This window comes from Sinocyclocheilus grahami, unplaced genomic scaffold (genome assembly GCF_001515645.1).
Source record: "Sinocyclocheilus grahami isolate Dianchi unplaced genomic scaffold, SAMN03320097.WGS_v1.1 scaffold374.1, whole genome shotgun sequence".
NCBI classification, from domain to species: Eukaryota; Metazoa; Chordata; class Actinopteri; order Cypriniformes; family Cyprinidae; genus Sinocyclocheilus; species Sinocyclocheilus grahami.
This window is the reverse complement of record NW_015505553.1, coordinates 839787-858009: the sequence shown is the minus strand read 5'-3', so window position 1 is coordinate 858009 and position 18223 is coordinate 839787. Positions and strand designations below refer to the sequence as shown.

Genomic DNA, 18223 nt, shown 5'->3' with positions numbered 1-18223 from the left:
TTGGACCTTCGCAGTGCCTACAACCTCATCCGGATATGTGAGGGGGATGAATGGAAGACTGCCTTTGTGACACCTACTGGCCACTACGAGTATCTGGTCATGCCCTATGGACTTGCTAACGCCCCCTCCGTATTCCATTTTATGCATGAGGTGCTCCGGGAGTTTCTCCATCGATTTGTTATTGTCTACATAGATGACATCTTCATCTACTCCCGGAGTCAGGCCGAACATCGCCAGCACATTGTGGAGGTCCTCCAACGCCCGAGAGTAGAACGTGGAAGCTATAACCTCCTGGCCAGAACCCACCACAATTAAGGAGCTCCAACGATTCTTTGGATTTGCCAACTTTTACCGTCGCGTCATTCTAAGGTATAGCAAGATCACCAGCCCCCTCACCAACTTACTCCGAGGGAAACCCAAGTCTCTGTCCTGGACTACCGCGGCCTTAGAAGCTTTCTCCTCCCTCAAGAAAGCCTTCACTAGTGCCCCACTCCTAGTCCATCCAGATCCCGACCTCCCATTTGTCGTGGAAGTCGACGCCTCCACTACAGGAGTGGGGGCAGTGCTGTCCCAGCAGCAGGGGAACCCAGCCCGACTCCACCCATGTGCTTCAAGGATGTCCAGACTGTGCCATGTCCAAGAGCCCGCGCCATTTACCATCTGGCAAACTACTTCCTCTACCGGTGCCAAATCGTCCCTGGTCACACCTAGGCGTAGAGTTTGTCACTGACTTGCCCCCCTCTGAAGGTAACACATGCATCCTGGTTATAGCTGACCGGTTCTCAAAATCATGTCGCCTTCTGCCCCTCAGGTCTCGGGACATCGGGCTGCGCCTGCCCCGTAAAAAGCTCAGTCCCAGATTTGTTGGCCCTTTCACCATCCTAGAACAAGTCAACCCGGTCACCTACAAACTCCAACTCCTCTCACAGTACAGAATTCATTCCACATTTCACGTATCACTGCTAAAACCTCACCATGAACCTGTCTCTCTCCCCACAGAGCCTAGCCAGACGGAGGACCCCCTCTTCCCTCGATCCTGGATGACGGATCCGTCTACCAGGTGAAGGAAATTCTGCGGTCCCGGCGCCGTGGTGGTTAGCTGGAATTCACTGCTGAAACCTCACCATGAACCTGTCTCTCTCCCCACAGAGCCTGGCCAGACGGAGGAACCCCCTCTTCCCTTGATCCTGGATGAAGGATCCGTCTACCAGGTGAAGGAAATTCTGCGGTCCCGGCGCCGTGGTGGTTAGCTGGAATACCTCATGGACTGGGAAGGATATGGACCCGAGGAACACTCATGGGTACCTAGGACCGATATATTGGACCCCCTGCCTTAATGTCTGCGTTCCATGCTGCCCATCCTGATCAGCCGGCACCTCGGGGCAGAGGTAGACCACCACGACGTCGGGGTTTTTGGCCATCAGGAGCGGGTCGTGGAGGGGGGGGGGTACTGTAACAGATCGGCCAGGCTCCACCACCACCCAATCACACCGGTCCCTCTCACCTGAGTTCTGAGCACCTGTCACCAATCTAGCACCTCATTACCAGCCTGCATAAAAGCACACACCTCAGACACCCTCACTGTCTGGTCTCGTATACACGTAAAGGATACTTACCTCCTGTGTTCCTCCTAGTGTCTCCTGTTCCTCCTAGTTCCCAGATCGCTGAGGTGTGTGTGCTCCTCCTGCCTGCATTCCAGCTCCTGTACAGCCAAAGACCCGGATTACCCTGCTCATCATATCCTTCGAACTATTCCCTCACCATCACATCCTCTGAACCCTACCCCAGTACTCTCTGTGACCCAATAAACCTATTTGATTTATACTAACCTGTTGCGTCAGACCTCTTCCATTACACTTAGGTCAAAAGTAATCTAAAAGTAATAAAAACGTAGTCTGATTATATTACCCAAAATGTGTAGTGGAATGGATTATGCTACTAACTACAGTTTTCGTCATGTAATTTGGACTCAGTAATGGATTACAATTTGCAAGTAATCTGCCCTGCACTGGTTATATTTTGTTTACAAACTGCAGTGACACACATCTGGCATATATGTTTACATGAGTGTGTCTACCATACAAGAGAGAGGGTGGTGACAGGTTATTCCTGTGACGCTGGCATGAGTTCAGCTCTCCACACATAGAACAAGATCACAGAGAGGCCGTGGATTCAGCAGTCCACACTCCACTATGAAATGTCTGGCTCTCACCCAGCCTTTATTCGAGATTATGTTTGACACAGACCACTCAATCCCCTATCCATCAAACTATGAGTCTGGCCTTTATATACTAAAACTGGTTATTGATGTCTAATTGATTTACTGATTTACTAATTCACAACTATTTCGAGTATTATAACTGGCAACAAGTGTATTTTATTTGGTTTGCCGGACTTGGGGTTGAAGCTTGGAAGTCTAACACAAATAAATACAGTTGACTGTAATGTAAATTATTGAACGTCAGTTCTGGGGGTCATTCAGAGCGTATGATGAACAATGAGAGAGGTTAGTGGCATGCAACATGGCTCACATGACAATTATGTAATCATACAGCTATTTATAAAATGTCAGAACATTGCTCAGTACATAGTATTGGATATCTGATTCAGCCTTTTCTGAAATCATAAATGTGTTGTGTAATGAATGCGCCAATCAATTCATTTCAACAAACCAGTGGATGAAATGCATCAAGTTTCAGATGGCCATGGAGAGGTCTTGCCGACAGCAAGCAACATATCCTGTGATAAGACCAGTCGGCATTACTATCCAGAGAATGTGACCCTAGAATAATAATGTTTCTCTGCTCAATGGAACCACAGTTCATTTGAAGATTATGACCTTCAGCTTTCCTTTTTAAGTAACTAATAAGCACAAGAGGTCCTTAAAGGGCAAAGGAGGTGCATGTACGTTTCAGAAGAGAGATGTCACGGAAACCATTTGCATAGCCTTTTAAGATTAGCTAGGAACACTGCAAACAAAAGATTACTGTTAATTTGGAAAACCATGAGGAGATGCCTTCAATACGAATGTTAAAAAGAGTTTTGAAGTGTGAGTGGATTATTGGAAGAGCTGCAGGAGAAACAGCAAGTAGATTAAGCACAACTGCTGGCCCTTTACAGGCTGTTTTGCTGCTAAAAGGGATTAAAGTTTACTGTAAGTTCAAAGCAACTGTATTGCAGAGGAAAGCAAGTTGTGAAGACTGAATTTTCTGGTTAGACTTCATTCTATAGCAATATATACGTATATATAAAGAATAGCCTTGATGATTATGAAACATTTTTGGAACATTATCCAGAGAAACAAGTGTTAATGATAAATCCCCTGTGATGTTTGTACTGGCTACTGTACAGTATGCAGGCCACCAGGGCACAGACTCCGCTCACTCTTTTAGTTAGTGCTGGCTGCAGATAAAGTTTTAATTGTTGGTGATTTTAATATTGATGTTGATAATGAAAAAGATGCATTGGGATCAGCATTCATAGACATTTTGAACTCTGTTGGAGTTAGACAACACGTGTCAGGAACTACTCATTGTCGAAATCATACTCTAGATTCAATACTGTCACATGGATTTAATGTTGATGGTGTTGAAATTATGCAGCCAAGCGATGATATCTCAGATCATTATCTAGTCTTGTGCAAACTTCATATAGCTAAAACTGTATATTCTAATCCTTGTTACAAGTATGGTAGAACCATCACTTCTACCACAAAAGACTGCTTTGTAAGTAATCTTCCTGATTTATCTCAATTCCTCAGCATATCCAATAGCTCAGAACAACTTGATGATGTAACATAAACTATGGACTCTCTCTTTTATAACATTTTAGATACGGTTGCTCCTTTACACTTAAGGAAGATTAAGGAAAACAGTCTGACACCGTGGTATAATGAGCACACTTGCACCTTAAAGAGAACAGCCTGGAAAATGGAGCGCAGCTGGAGGAAAACAAAACTAGGGGTATTTCGTATTGCTTGGCGGGAAAGTACCCTATCCTATAGAAAAACAATAAAAATTGCTAGATCTGATTACTTTCTGTCTCTTTTAGAAGAAAACAAACATAACCCCAGGTATTTATTCAATACAGTGGCTAAATTAATGAAAAATAAAGCATCAACAGGTGTTGACATTTCCCAACAGCACAGCAGTAATGACTTTATGAACTACTTTACTTCCACGATCGATACTATTAGAGATAAAATTGTAACCATGCAACCGTCAGCTACAGTATCACATCAGATAGTGCGCTATAGATCCCCTGAGGAACAATTCCACTCATTCTCTACTATAGGAGAGGAAGAATTGTATAAACTTGTTAAATAATTTAAACCAACAACATGTATGTTAGACCCTATTCCATCTAAGCTCCTAAAACTTGACCCCAAAGAACTAATTAATTACAGACCGGTCTTGAATCTCCCTTTTCTGTCCAAGATACCAGAAAAGGTAGTATCCTTACAATTATATTCCTTCTTAGAGAACATTTTTATTTTTGAGGATGTCCAGTCAGGATTTAGACCATATCACAGTACTGAGACTGCTCTCATTAGAGTTACAAAAGACCTGCTCTTATCATCTGATCGTGGTTGTATCTCTCTGTTAGTGCTACTGGATCTTAGCGCTGCAATCGACAATATTGACCACAACATTCTTTTGCATAGACTAGAAAACTTTGTGGCATTAGTGGAAGTGCATTAGCATGGTTCAAATTGTACTTATCTGACTGCCATCAATTCGTAGCAGTGAATGAAGAGGTATCATATGGATCATATGCATTTTTCCATCTCAAAAATATATCTAAATTACGACCAATGCTCTCAATGTCAAATGCAGAAACGTTAATTTGTGCGTTCATGACCTCAAGGTTAGATTACTGTAATGCTTTATTGGGTGGTTGTTCTGCACACTTAATAAACAAACTCCAGCTGGTCCAAAATGCAGCAGCTAGAGTTCTTACTAGAACCAGGAAGTATGACCATATTAGCCCGGTTCTATCAACAGTGTGCTGGCTCCCTATTAAACATCGTATAGATTTTAAAATCTTGCTTATTACTTATAAAGCCCTGAGTGGTTTAACACCTCAGTATTTGAATGAGCTCTTATTGCATTATAGTCCTCTGCGTTCTCAAAACTCTGGCAATTTGATAATGCCTAGAATATCAAAATCAAGATAATGATAATGATAATGCCTAGAATATCTTTTCCTATTTAGGGCAGACACTCTGTCAGTTTAAATCTAGATTAAAGACCCATCTCTTAACCTGGCTTACACATAACACACTAACAAATTTGTAATATTCAAATTTGTTAAAGGATTTTAGGCTGCATTAAATAGTACAACCAGACCTATTACACCTGTAACACTTCCCATAACACCCGATATACTTGCTACACCGTTAGAAGAATGGCATCTATGCTAATATTAGTCTGTTTCTTTCTTATTCTGAGGTCACCGTAGCCACTAGATCCAGTACATATCCAGCAGCCCAGATGGTGGATCAGCACCTAGAGATTACCTCTACAGCCCTGAATGTCAGCGGAGACCAGGACAACTAGATGAGCCCCAGAGACAGATCCCCAGTGAAGACCTAGTCTCCTAGACGGCCACCGGGACAAGACCACAGGAACCAGATGAGTCCTCTGCACAATGTGACTTTGCTGTAGCATGGAATTGAACTGCTGGCTTCGTCTGGCCAGAGGAGAACTGGCCCTCCGACTGAGCCTGGTTTCTCCCAAGGTTTTTTCTCCATTCTGTCACAGATGGAGTTTTGGTTCCTTGCCGCTGTCGCCTCTTGCTTGCTTAGTTGGCGACACTTAATATCCAGCGATATCGTCAGCTTGATTGCACAGATACTATTCAAACTGAACTTAGCTGGATGTTGACATCACTGAATTCAATGATGAACTGCTTTTAGCTGAAAATTGAATGTTTACTATTGTCATTTTGCATTATTGACACACCATTTTCCTATTTAATACTGTGAAGTTGCTTTGACAATCTGTATTGTTAAAAGTGTTATATAAATAAAGGTGACTTGACTTGACTTGTCTGGAAATACATTTCCAAACATTGACATATTCACACACATGCGGTTCGAGCAAGTATCAAGGTTATTTTTGTAGCAGCCAAATCACCCCTAACACAGCCATAACAAGTTCAAATAGAGGGAACCTTAAGCCCTGCTGGCTGACAGATGCTCAGACAGAGAATGTTGGGGATTATGCAAAAAACAGCACATTACATCACTCAGTAGTCACATGAATTTAACATTATGAGAGGGAACGGTCATTACTGTTAGACAGGGTAGCGTAAATTAACTTTTCAGTAGAAATCTAGACACAGCAAGCAGACATACTTTTGTCCCCTAAAAAACGGAAATGGGGCGAAATGCAGATACAGGAGAGAGGAGGTGAACTCAGCAATTTATGGTTAAATACTTTAATAAAGCACACACTGGCAGTGGTTGGTGATGTGACTTCCACAATCTCTATTTAGCAATCCTCTATTCATCATTATAACTGTGCTAACCTAAGGGCAGTGGGTCTTTGACGTGGATTTTCAAGAGTGCTGATGTGCTACCTCAGGTTTGCAAACTGATCTCCTCAAAATTCAGAGCGGCTTCCTATGAATAAATGTATCTTAATTATTGTCTTTAAACAGTTCATGACTCTCGGGCCAAATAAAGCCTCATTGAGTATCTTTGATATACAGTGCAAGTTCCTAGAGCAGACAAATAACCCTACATGAGTTTTGCACTCTGCCTTTCATCTTCCTAAAGCTCAAACACTTCAACTGTGATATAAATGGAAACAAATGGCAGGGACACGTCAGATGAAAGGGCTGGCCTGAATGGGGGATGGATGACAAAACGGCACAATTGCATTTTGGGCATCCCGTCTTATGTCTTTTCTATTGTGTTTTCAGGATTTTGCTCAAATGTAATTGCACAAATGATCATTCTCCCTGATAAATTTCTATTGTCAGTCCCCTCTATATAGATATATCATTATGCTTCAAATTCTGTTTCCAATACTAACATATGATTTAATTTCAGTCTATTTACTTATCCTAATGTAGTGATATTAAACTGTGTATTATATAAAGATTATGGCTTTTCCCTGCTTTAGATAGATAGATAGATAGATAGATAGATAGATAGATAGATAGATAGATAGATAGATAGATAGATAGATAGATAGATATTTCTTGTTTTCATTTAGCTTTTCTGATGTTATAATAATTTCAAATGTTAAATATTTTGTTCATTCATTGTTTACTCTTTTTTTCTCAGCTACGTAGACAAACTCATATTTTGCTTCTAAATGAAAATATCAACACCTTAATGAGACATCGTTAAGTGTAAACGGTGGGTTATTTTAATTAATTTATTTATTTTTTGTTTAAAGGGAAAAATCGCTTATGTTTTGTCATTTATATTTAACGTGTAACGTGCAGATTTTAGGGATGACATTTCAGCAATGTTCACAGTGATTAATAATGACGTGCTGAAAATCGTGGAGTACCATCACTTGCCCCCGCGATGCCTCCCTGCGTCTCTTCCCATACATGGGCGTAGGACCGAATGCCTCGCGGGGGTCTCTCCTCCACGCGCCCTTCCATTCATGGCCACTCCACTCTCAATGGCGCTAGGGCTACCAAATAAGGAGAGGGAAGTCCACCGGGCGCGGGGCCACTCTTGGAGTATAAATTGGCTGCGCCTCAAGGCGCCGTCTACCATTCACGCTCCTGGTGCTGATCTGGTAAGTACAGCTAACGCTTTCCGAAATGTCAGACTTCATTTAATGGGATGCTCTTCTGAATGCTAGGATTTAAACTAGGTCAGCTCTGGTGCAACATCACTGGCATTATAATGAATATAATTGACTCTTGAGCTAAACAAACATTTCAGAGGCTTAGAGTTGTCAGTTATGAATACTTTGCTAACTATGAGTAAAAAAAAAGTTAATGTTTTTACTTTTGAAACTTGTCAAGAGGATTAGTCAATCAAGGATGAGCATGTCAGCATCTCAGGAGGTACAGAACTATGTTCTCCAAAAAGTTTTTTTTTTTTTTTGCAGTGGTGCCATAGAAGAACAATTTTCAGTTTCACAAAGAACCTTTCAGTTAACAGTTCTTAAAAGAACCTTTCTCTCTCTCTCTCTGTCTCTGTGTGTGTGTGTGTGTGTGTGTGTGTGTGATGTGCGTACTGGTTTATATATCCTGGTGGGGACTTAAACCTGACTATGCACAGACTCATTGGGACTCGTGTCACGGTGGGGACCTAAATTGTGGTCCCCACGGGTACAAAAGCTTATAAATCGTACAGAATGAAGTTTTTCGAAAATCTAAAAATGCAGAAAGTTTCCTGTGAGGGGTAGGTTTAGGGGTAGGGTTGGTGTAGGGCAATAGAATATACGGTCTGTACAGTAGAAAAACCATTACGCCTATGGAGAGTTCCCACAAGGATAGCTGACCAGACATCTGTGTGTGTGTGTGTGTGTGTGTGTGTGTGTGAAGAATTTTTTTTCCACTAAAGAACCGTTTGTTAAGTACAACTTCATGGAACCATTCACTCTCGGTTCCCCAAAGAACCTTTCAGTGAAAAGTTCTTAAAAGAGCCACTTTTTTCTTAGTGTGAAGAACATTTTATAATCTAAAGAACCTTTTTGTACTATAAAAAAACTTTTTGAACAATGGAAAAGGTTCCATTGATGTTAAAGGTTCTTCATAGAATCAAAGATGCCAATAAAGAATCTTTATTTTTAAGTTTGGAAAAGAATTTCAAATGGTTTTGTGGTCTATTCTGCAGAGCAAACGTGAGCTTGTCAGGAATGCAAACATAATGACTCGGATGTTCGCAGTATGTTCATACGTGTATCTGATCTTCATTTAGAACCCCAGCTGACACCATGTGTGATGACGACGAGACCACCGCTCTTGTGTGCGATAATGGCTCCGGCCTGGTGAAGGCTGGCTTTGCCGGAGATGATGCGCCTCGCGCTGTCTTCCCCTCCATTGTTGGTCGTCCTCGCCACCAGGTAAGATGGTTTTTCAATTAAAAAATGGTCTATGTTATAGGTTTAATGAGGAATATTATACAGTTTGTACTCAACTATTGACATCATCTCTTCTCTAACAGGGTGTCATGGTAGGTATGGGACAGAAAGACTCCTATGTGGGTGATGAGGCTCAGAGCAAGAGAGGTATCCTGACTTTGAAGTACCCAATTGAGCATGGTATTATCACCAACTGGGATGATATGGAGAAGATCTGGCACCACACCTTCTACAATGAGCTGCGTGTGGCCCCCGAGGAACATCCCACCCTGCTCACTGAAGCTCCTCTTAACCCCAAGGCCAACAGAGAGAAGATGACACAGGTAAACTCGCTTAAACATCCTCAAACAGTGCACATTCGCATGACTTTACAAACTCTACAAAAGACTGTTCACCTAGAAAATGAAAATGCGGTGTAATCATTTCCTCACCTTGTTATTGCAAATATTACAAATACACAAAACATTTATTCTGCTAACTGGACTATAAGGCTATATAAATATAAAGATATTATAGACATTAACATAATTTTCTGTAAAGCTGCTTTATAAATACATTTGACTTCACAAATGTCTGGCATGCATTCATTTGCAGATCATGTTTGAGACCTTCAACGTTCCCGCCATGTACGTGGCCATTCAGGCTGTGCTGTCACTGTATGCTTCTGGCCGTACCACTGGTGAGTGTGGTATTTGTGAATGCATGCATGAAAATACTTAATTTCTTGTTGGTTTCTCTGGAGCCTTAAAGATTTTTGTTGTTTGTAGGTATTGTACTGGACTCCGGAGATGGTGTGACCCACAATGTGCCCATCTATGAAGGTTATGCCCTGCCCCACGCCATCATGCGTCTGGATCTGGCTGGCCGTGATCTTACTGACTACCTGATGAAGATCCTGACTGAGCGTGGCTACTCTTTTGTGACCACAGGTATGAATAAGCTAAGCTGTATCATTATTAGAGTTATCAAACAGGTATTATAATAATATATTGTGTTAAAGGGGTCCTATTATGCTCTTTTACAAAGTCTGGATTTTGTTTTGGGGGTGTACTAGAACAGGCTCTCATACTAGATTGTTCAAAAACACATAATTTTTCTCATATTTTACATTATTACAGCACCTCTCTCCCCAGTCTGGCATGAACGGCTCGAATAGTTCCTGTATCAAATGAAGGCCCACCTTCTGAAATACGAAATGTGCTGTGATTGGTCAGCTGGTCCAGTGTGTGTTGTGATTGGCAGCACTCTGCGCCTGGTTGGGAAATGTCATGCCCCTTACCATAGCCGCCTGCGAGCTTCAGTGTAAATATTGCGTTTTGAGTAAATTTGAGTGCGATTTAAACCCGGATGATTGTAACCACTCTAAGTTCGTCTGCCTTGGGAAAGCTAGCGTGTCTCCGACATAGTGATAACACTCGTTGCTCAACCAGGTCTCGTCCCATTCGTCGATATTTGTGATATCACAAATCCCGGAAAATATGCGTTGTAGTCCAAACGAGTCATTCGTTGTAGTTTTTGTAAAATGTTAAATAAAATATCTTGTTTTGAATTGGACTTTGAGCTATGTAACTTTGCAGATCTTTTTTATGCTCAAACAGCAACATTACAGACTAACTAAAGTTGAAAAAGTGAAAAAGCATAATAGGACCCCTTTAACACTGGAATCACATTCTCACAGCTGAGCGTGAGATTGTTCGTGACATCAAGGAGAAGCTGTGCTACGTCGCTTTGGATTTTGAGAATGAAATGGCCACTGCTGCTTCCTCCTCTTCTCTGGAAAAGTCTTACGAGTTGCCCGATGGCCAGGTCATCACTATAGGAAATGAGCGTTTCCGTTGCCCAGAGACTCTCTTCCAGCCTTCCTTCATTGGTGGGTGATATCATATTAATTCTACCACTAAAAAAAAAGAAAGAAAAAAAAAATTATATCGCTGCATATTGTTTAAACCTGGTCTAAACTGGTTCAGAATTATTTTAGTATTACTTATATATTATTATCTATTTATTAATATTTTTATTTAGCTTTGATTTTTATATTTTCAGTTTTTCCATATAATATTTCTATTTTATTATAGCTTTATTTTAATCAACCAAACATGATTTTACATTGTTTTATTTTTTTATGTGCTCTTTATTTAAAAAAATGTTTGTGTAATATTTCTATTTAACTTTATTTGATTTCGGTTTTAGTCAGCCATTTTAGTACTTCTTCAACTTATTTTGTTGCCAAGGCAACATTTCTGTTGAAGTTTTTCATCTAATACTTATATTTTATAATATAAGTTTTCATTTGACCAATAACATCAGCTTTATTTTAACAAAAAAAAAATTATAGTTTTAGTTTTTGTCATTTGTATTACTTTCATAATACTATGTAACTGTATTTTTATTTTAGTTTTAGTAATTTTAGTTCTTAATTTATTTCAGTTAGTTACCAAGGCAACATTTTTAATTTTCATATATTCACATCTAATATTTAAATTTCATTTTATTTCGACTTAAATAAATAAATAAAACATCATAGCTTTAGATTTAGTTAACAATAACAACGCTGCTTTTTTCTTACCTAAGGTATGGAGTCTGCTGGTATCCATGAGACCACCTACAACAGCATCATGAAGTGTGACATTGACATCCGTAAGGACTTGTATGCCAACAACGTCTTGTCTGGTGGCACCACGATGTACCCAGGTATTGCTGATCGAATGCAGAAGGAGATCACTGCTCTGGCCCCCAGCACCATGAAGATCAAGGTAGAATATTTATTTAGTCATTCAGATATTCTGTCTTCTTTTAAGTTTAATTCACCTAAGTGAGATGTTTGATTTGTAATCATCACATGTCTTCTTTCTGACAGATCATCGCTCCCCCTGAGCGTAAGTACTCCGTCTGGATCGGTGGCTCCATCCTGGCTTCCCTGTCCACCTTCCAGCAAATGTGGATCAGCAAGCAGGAATACGATGAGGCTGGCCCATCCATCGTCCACAGGAAGTGCTTCTAAGTGCCAGGATACACCACACAACATTAATTCTAACAGAAATTCTCAACATTACCTCCGCCTGTTGTGCATGCAGGCAGATTTTGCCTTTATTTTTCCTTGTACAGTATGTTTACACCAAAGTGCAATTTGTTTGTAGTTATTTACTGGATCATACGTAAATTTGTATGTGGATATTTATTGGTTTTTAAATAAACAAGACCAGGGAATTTATATTATTTTAATTAGTCTTTAATTAATCTTTGTCATTTACTCCAAAAAATTTAACACTTTGTTCATTAATACAGTGAATACAGGACTGCATAAAAGCCATCCGTGATGGATTCATAGTTGCAACTTCAATTAGCACCCAGTATAAAAATAGCTGTGGCTCTGTAGGAGGCGAAGGGAGATCAGAGGAGAACGCAGCTTATTGTCAAGATGCCCTCTTCAGGCTTATGAGGATTTTATTTTTTGTCTTACCTATACTATAAATATGTGCAAACATTGCCTTGAGTTTTACAGCTTCAGTTATCAGTTGGATTCTAGCAGGGATATCCCATATTTTATCTCTCCATCCTAGAGAGAAGTCCTAAAGCGATTACTCACCAGTGTAAGGTCACCACAGGCCTTACCACAAATAGGCCTACCTCTTCATCACCTGCGGGAGAGTGCAAGTGAGGGTTAAGGGACTGTGCTTGATTTGAAGAGTTCAGATTAACCAACTCAATCAACTGTTTACAAAAGAAATTTGACTCGTGTAGAATCTTTCATGTTTTTTGCAGAACGGAAAATGTAGTGTAATTTTCACATATAAACAGTGTTTGCAAAAAATACAATGGATTTCAGGGCGGTCGATTATTTTAAAGGAATTGCAAAGTAAAATTGATTTAAAGTTAAAGTATATAAGGTGATTTTCGGGGAACTATTGCTTGAGGTTAATTGCGTGCAACAATTAGTCAGGTTAGACGCCATATTTAATTGTATAAAGGTGCTATCTCAATTTTTCTGAACTCAGCTTTCAAAACAGTTTTGTGGTTTTGTCTATTGAAAGGTGACATATTTTTACAAAGTTTTGTTTCTGTTGTCAGATAACGCGATTGATTAGGACTATATTACGGTGACCGAGAAGTGCAAAACGAATCACAATTCTGAAAACAAAATATCAAATTACAAACGCAAATGCAAGTCTAAAAAACAAAATAACAATTCAGAAAACACAACAACAATTCAGAAAACATTATAGCAAGTCAGAAAACACAATGACAAATTCGAAAACAAAATAACAAGTCAGAAAACACAACGACAAATCCGAAAACAGATTAAATCAGAACACAAACTTTTTTTCTCCCTTTTCAAATCTCGTATCACATTGTAAAGGCATTTATTTTCAATAAAAATTAAGGAAATAATCAAAAAGTTGAAAATAAAGTATCGGGTAGGGTTAGGGTAGGTGTAGGGAGGGCTTTATTGTACCAATAAGGTGGCATCCCTTTAATAATTTAAATTAGCATTATCATTTACACTCCATACGTTATTATTGCATACTGTTTTAGAATGTACTACAATACTGAAGTGCAGATAATTGCCACTATTTGCAACAAGTAACGTTAGGATACTTTGTAACCATACAAATAAGTTAAGGACGTCAGCTTTGTGAAAACGTTACAAACGACAATCTGCCTTATTTTGTTTTGTTTGCGAATCACCAAAATATACATCGCCATAATAGCTCCTTGTCGCGAAACATTAATAAAAGTCGCAGCAACAATAATAAAGTTCCTAAATTTGGTAACAAAATCCGCAAATTGTCAACAGTGATTGGTCGCGATGGAAAGCGGCATGCGGGATACTGGTGCTATGGTGACCTGGTTAGCAAACTCTACTTTATGTTCGTCAGCGTTTGGGCGGCCGTTGAAAATACGCGCTCTGGCTATAGCTTGTAATCTAAATCATTAGTAAGGCGTTGGAAAGCCCGTCTGAAACCTGGATTTACCTTTTGGCTTTCTTTGCCGGGGTTCAAGCCTTAATTACCCCCCATGATCCGCGCCCTGTTTATTATCGTGAGCGCACACGAACACGAACTCTAAGCTCTAAGCTCCCATCCTATCAAGCGGGTGTGTGTGTGTGTGTCGCGGGAGACAGACCTCCCCAGTGATTTGAGTTTATCACCAATGATTTTATTACGGATTAATCAGGGCATCTCTGGCATATTCGGAGAATAATGAAACGGAGAGATCCTGCTGTTCTGGTTCCTCTCCAACAACCTGTCTGCGCGTGACGCAGGGGGAGGAGGAGGGGGCAGTCTACTTAAAGCGGGATTAGCACGAGCCAAACATTATACTCCCCTCCGTTTAGGCTCAGAGCGACCTGTCGTCCTGCTGGCGAGACAGAAAACAGGGGGACTTTAGATTAATCGGGACCTAGGACGAGCGCGCACTCCGGAGCGACAAGGTGGACAGCAGCGACTAATCAATGCATTCGCCCGATACTACACTCGCCTTCGGAGCGGAACAGTAGCTCGCATTTGATTTCACACGGTCCACTGTGTTACATCGGCTCCGAATGAACAGCCATGGGGGAATGGACCATTCTCGAGCGTCTCCTGGAGGCGGCTGTCCAGCAGCATTCTACTATGATCGGGAGGTGAGGGGAAAAAGTGCAACATGTTTATTGATTGCTTTGCACATTAAAAGAAAAATACTGAGGTCATTACACAGTGACCCTTCTAAATGAGGGCGATTGGCTATTGGAGCTTGATGTGCCCATTGTAAAGGACAGGAAGGTGTTCGAAGAATTACGATAATGCTTTTGATGTTATTGTTGTTACAGTTATTACAGCACATTTTGGACAACAAAGATTTTGTGCCATCGGTAAGACTGCTGTTCCATGTCAGATCTGATTTGCTTTCAAAGAAATGTTGTGCGTGCCCTGCTTGGCTGGAAGCGCGCGTTTGCCTGCGGAGAGAGTTTCAGCACTGGACAGCTCCCCTCGTCAATCTGCACAGTCAAAAGAACAGAAAACCGTGCAGTTAAAACCTGTTAGTTGGTTAACTGTAAATTACCATATCATATACAATAAAAAACAAAGTTAGATTTAACAGACACTGCATGTAATTTTACCATCAAAAAATCTATAGTGATGTTTTTGAAAGTAAAAAGTATAAATTACCATAAAAAAACAGTGAATTTGTTATATTCTACACTTTAGTAAATTAAAAGTCAATTTATAATTTACGGTGGAAAACAGTAAAAGGACGTTCACATATGTATAAGTCCTAACGTGACACATCACAGTTCAATAAAATACTGATGTTTCTTTTTTTTCTAATCAGTCATGTACATTCAAAGAGTATTTTATGTAATTTAGTTAATGTATATAGCATTGTTCTATCGCCATGTGTGTTACTACCTTAATATTGTTTTGTGAGATGTATATGAACACTGTATGCTGAACGCATTTATATACTGTGGATTTATTGGCTATTTTTGCAGAAGTTTCACATTTGATGAAATTGAATTCATCATGTGGTCTTGTGTTTAACAATTTGTATCAGTATATGCAAAACAACAAATCTTATAGTACATTGTAGTTATTGGAATATTAATATTGCCAGATGATAGTATCAATAGATAGTATGAGTACATCATTAGAATATTAAGATTATATCAGTTCATGAAATATATACAGTTATGATGTGCAAAATATGTGCTATTTTGTGCAGTGAATTTCTAGCAAAACCACATTTTCAGGAATTGTCTCTTTAATTGTAATGTTTTTTAATTTATTTATTAATTAATTAATTAATTGTGTGTGTGTGTGGGGGGGGGTGTATATATATATATGTATATGGTGCAAAAAAGTGCAGAATTTGAACCCTTTTAAAATTAAGTGTTGTCACAGTGAATTTCTAGCAACCACAAATGGCCATTTTTAACAGTAAATTTGTTTATTTGTTAGCCATTTTGTATTGCAATTTTTAAGTGTTTTGTATTCCTTTTATTGCTTTGACTTAACATTTTTGTGAATACCGGAGCAGATACACTATGAACTAAAATATTTCTGTCTTTATGTTTAGGATCCTACTGACAGTGGTGGTGATCTTCCGGATTCTAATCGTTGCAATTGTAGGAGAGACCGTGTATGATGATGAGCAGTCAATGTTCGTATGTAACACTTTACAGCCGGGCTGTAACCAAGCTTGCTATGACAAAGCGTTCCCTATATCTCACATCAGATACTGGGTGTTCCAGATCATCATGGTTTGCACACCCAGTCTTTGCTTCATCACATACTCTGTGCATCAGTCTGCCAAACAGAAGGAGCGGAGATATTCCATGGTCTACCTGTCCCTCGACAAAGATCCTGATTCAATGAAACGAGACGACAGCAAAAGGTTCAGGAGCACCATTGTGAACGGAGTACTTCAGAACACGGAAAACTCCACCAAAGAATCTGAGCCCGACTGTTTGGAAGTGAAAGAGATCCCCAGTTCAGCCATGAGAACTGCCAAATCTAAAATGAGAAGGCAAGAGGGCATCTCAAGGTTTTACATCATTCAGGTGGTTTTCAGGAACGCGCTGGAGATCGGCTTCTTGGTGGGGCAGTACTTCCTGTACGGATTCAACGTTCCCGCCGTGTATGAGTGCGATCGCTACCCTTGCATCAAAGACGTCGAATGCTACGTTTCGAGACCCACTGAGAAAACTGTGTTCCTCGTCTTCATGTTTGCGGTCAGTGGGATTTGCGTGGTGCTCAACCTTGCAGAACTCAATCATCTGGGCTGGAGGAAAATTAAAACGGCGGTGAGGGGGGTTCAGGCCAGGAGAAAGTCCATATACGAGATCAGAAACAAGGACTTACCGCGGATGAGCATGCCGAATTTCGGCCGCACCCAGTCGAGTGACTCAGCCTATGTCTAATGTTCCTTCATGTGGTTCATCAAAGCAGAGGTGCTCAATCCTGGTCCAGGAAGACCTCAGGTTGCACATTTTAGATGAATCACCCATTTTAAGTCTTGGAGCCTCTATTCTAAATGAATAGTTCACTCAAAAATGACAATTCTGCCATCATTTACTCAACCTGTGTCGAGTCATTCCAAATGTCGTTCCAAATCTGTATGACTTTCTTCTGTTGACCACAAAAGAAGATATTTTGAAGAACGTTTTGGTCCATGCAATGAAAGTCAATGGGGTCCAAGACAACACTGAACCCCATTGACCATACTGAGAAAAGTGCCAAGATGACTCTTCAGCAGAGAGGAGGGGGAGGGAAATCTAGGCACAAACATCCTGACAGATCAATTTGGAATTCAGCAGGGACCTGAGATTCCTCTTTGACACAACACAAACAGCAAAGGTCCAACCTGACAGGACATCAGTGGAGGCTGTTGTTGTGTGAGTGTGTGTGTGTGTTGTACAATTTCAGTCTGTCCGCTCTTACCCTCCCTCTTTCATTATTTCCTTCTACTTTCTCCAAAAGTCCTAAAAAAGTCCTCCATAATTTGTTCTCCAATGCATTTAAAAGAAATCAGTTCTGGCGTATGGCAGAATTATGGCATAAATACAAGAAAGAGGGAACTTTGCTGAGCTATTATTAACATTAATTAACACACACACACACATATATATATATATATATATATAAGAGAACCTTAAAGGTATATGAGCACTTAAGTCACATTTAAAAATCAGATGGCATCATCAGATGCCAAAATATCAAAGCAAGTGGAATCTAATATTAAAAAAATAGTACAAGCAAATATTTCACAAAAAAAAAGATAAAACTATGTTAATATAATATAAATTATTAAAGAGGGAACTTTGCTGAGCTATTATTAACATTAATTAACACACACATATATATATATATATATATATATTTATTTGTTTTATATATAAGAGAACCTTAAAGGTATATGAGCACTTAAGTCACATTTAAAAATCAGATGGCATCATCAGATGCCAAAATATCAAAGCAAGTGGAATCTAATATTAAAAAAATAGTACAAGCAAATATTTCACAAAAAAAAGATAAAACTATGTTAATATAATATAAATTATTAGAATATACAGTGGGGAAAAAAAGTATTTAGTCAGCCACCAATTGTGCAAGTTCTCCCACTTAAAAAGATGAGAGAGGCCTGTAATTTTCATCATAGGTATACCTCAACTATGAGAGACAAAA

At 39.8% G+C, this 18223-nt stretch overlaps 2 protein-coding genes across 4 annotated transcripts in view; both read left to right on the top strand.

The window, feature by feature from the left end:
• The first annotated feature begins 7744 nt into the window (after positions 1 to 7744).
• LOC107549542 (actin, alpha cardiac muscle 1) overlaps positions 7745 to 18223 on the top strand; it is a 20402-nt gene continuing 9923 nt past the window's right edge. Inside the window, exons 1-9 of one of the 2 annotated variants that reach the window (XM_016230673.1) lie at positions 7745 to 7763; positions 8897 to 9041; positions 9143 to 9382; positions 9654 to 9738; positions 9827 to 9988; positions 10738 to 10929; positions 11631 to 11812; positions 11917 to 12060; positions 16709 to 16710. In XM_016230673.1, coding sequence (XP_016086159.1) covers positions 8913 to 9041; positions 9143 to 9382; positions 9654 to 9738; positions 9827 to 9988; positions 10738 to 10929; positions 11631 to 11812; positions 11917 to 12060 — 1134 coding nt within the window. In that variant the 5' untranslated portion in view covers positions 7745 to 7763; positions 8897 to 8912 and the 3' untranslated portion in view covers positions 16709 to 16710. Of the gene's footprint in view, positions 7764 to 8896; positions 9042 to 9142; positions 9383 to 9653; positions 9739 to 9826; positions 9989 to 10737; positions 10930 to 11630; positions 11813 to 11916; positions 12259 to 16708; positions 16711 to 18223 lie in introns of those variants that run through there. The other variant, XM_016230674.1, reaches the window with a different exon arrangement.
• Positions 14235 to 17128, top strand: LOC107549543 (gap junction delta-2 protein-like). Of its 2 annotated transcripts, XM_016230677.1 has the most exons (3): positions 14235 to 14682; positions 14869 to 14910; positions 16116 to 17128. In XM_016230677.1, the coding sequence occupies exons 1-3, from the start codon at positions 14612 to 14614 to the stop codon at positions 16957 to 16959; spliced, it is 957 nt and encodes a 318-aa protein (XP_016086163.1). In that variant the 5' UTR covers positions 14235 to 14611; the 3' UTR covers positions 16960 to 17128. The 2 variants fall into 2 exon arrangements, with proteins under 2 accessions (XP_016086163.1, XP_016086164.1); XM_016230678.1 differs by lacking the exon at positions 14869 to 14910 and having other exon boundaries at positions 14236 to 14682.

What these genes read in the sequence shown, in the direction of transcription:
- LOC107549543 (XM_016230677.1), top strand. Translation starts at nt 14,612, where the DNA reads ATGGGGGAATGGACCATTCTCGAGCGTCTCCTGGAGGCGGCTGTCCAG. An exon ending in CATTCTACTATGATCGGGAG is followed by an intron (nt 14,683 to 14,868) that starts GTGAGGGGAAAA and finishes TTGTTGTTACAG; the next exon opens with TTATTACAGCACATTTTGGA. An exon ending in ACAAAGATTTTGTGCCATCG is followed by an intron (nt 14,911 to 16,115) that starts GTAAGACTGCTG and finishes CTTTATGTTTAG; the next exon opens with GATCCTACTGACAGTGGTGG.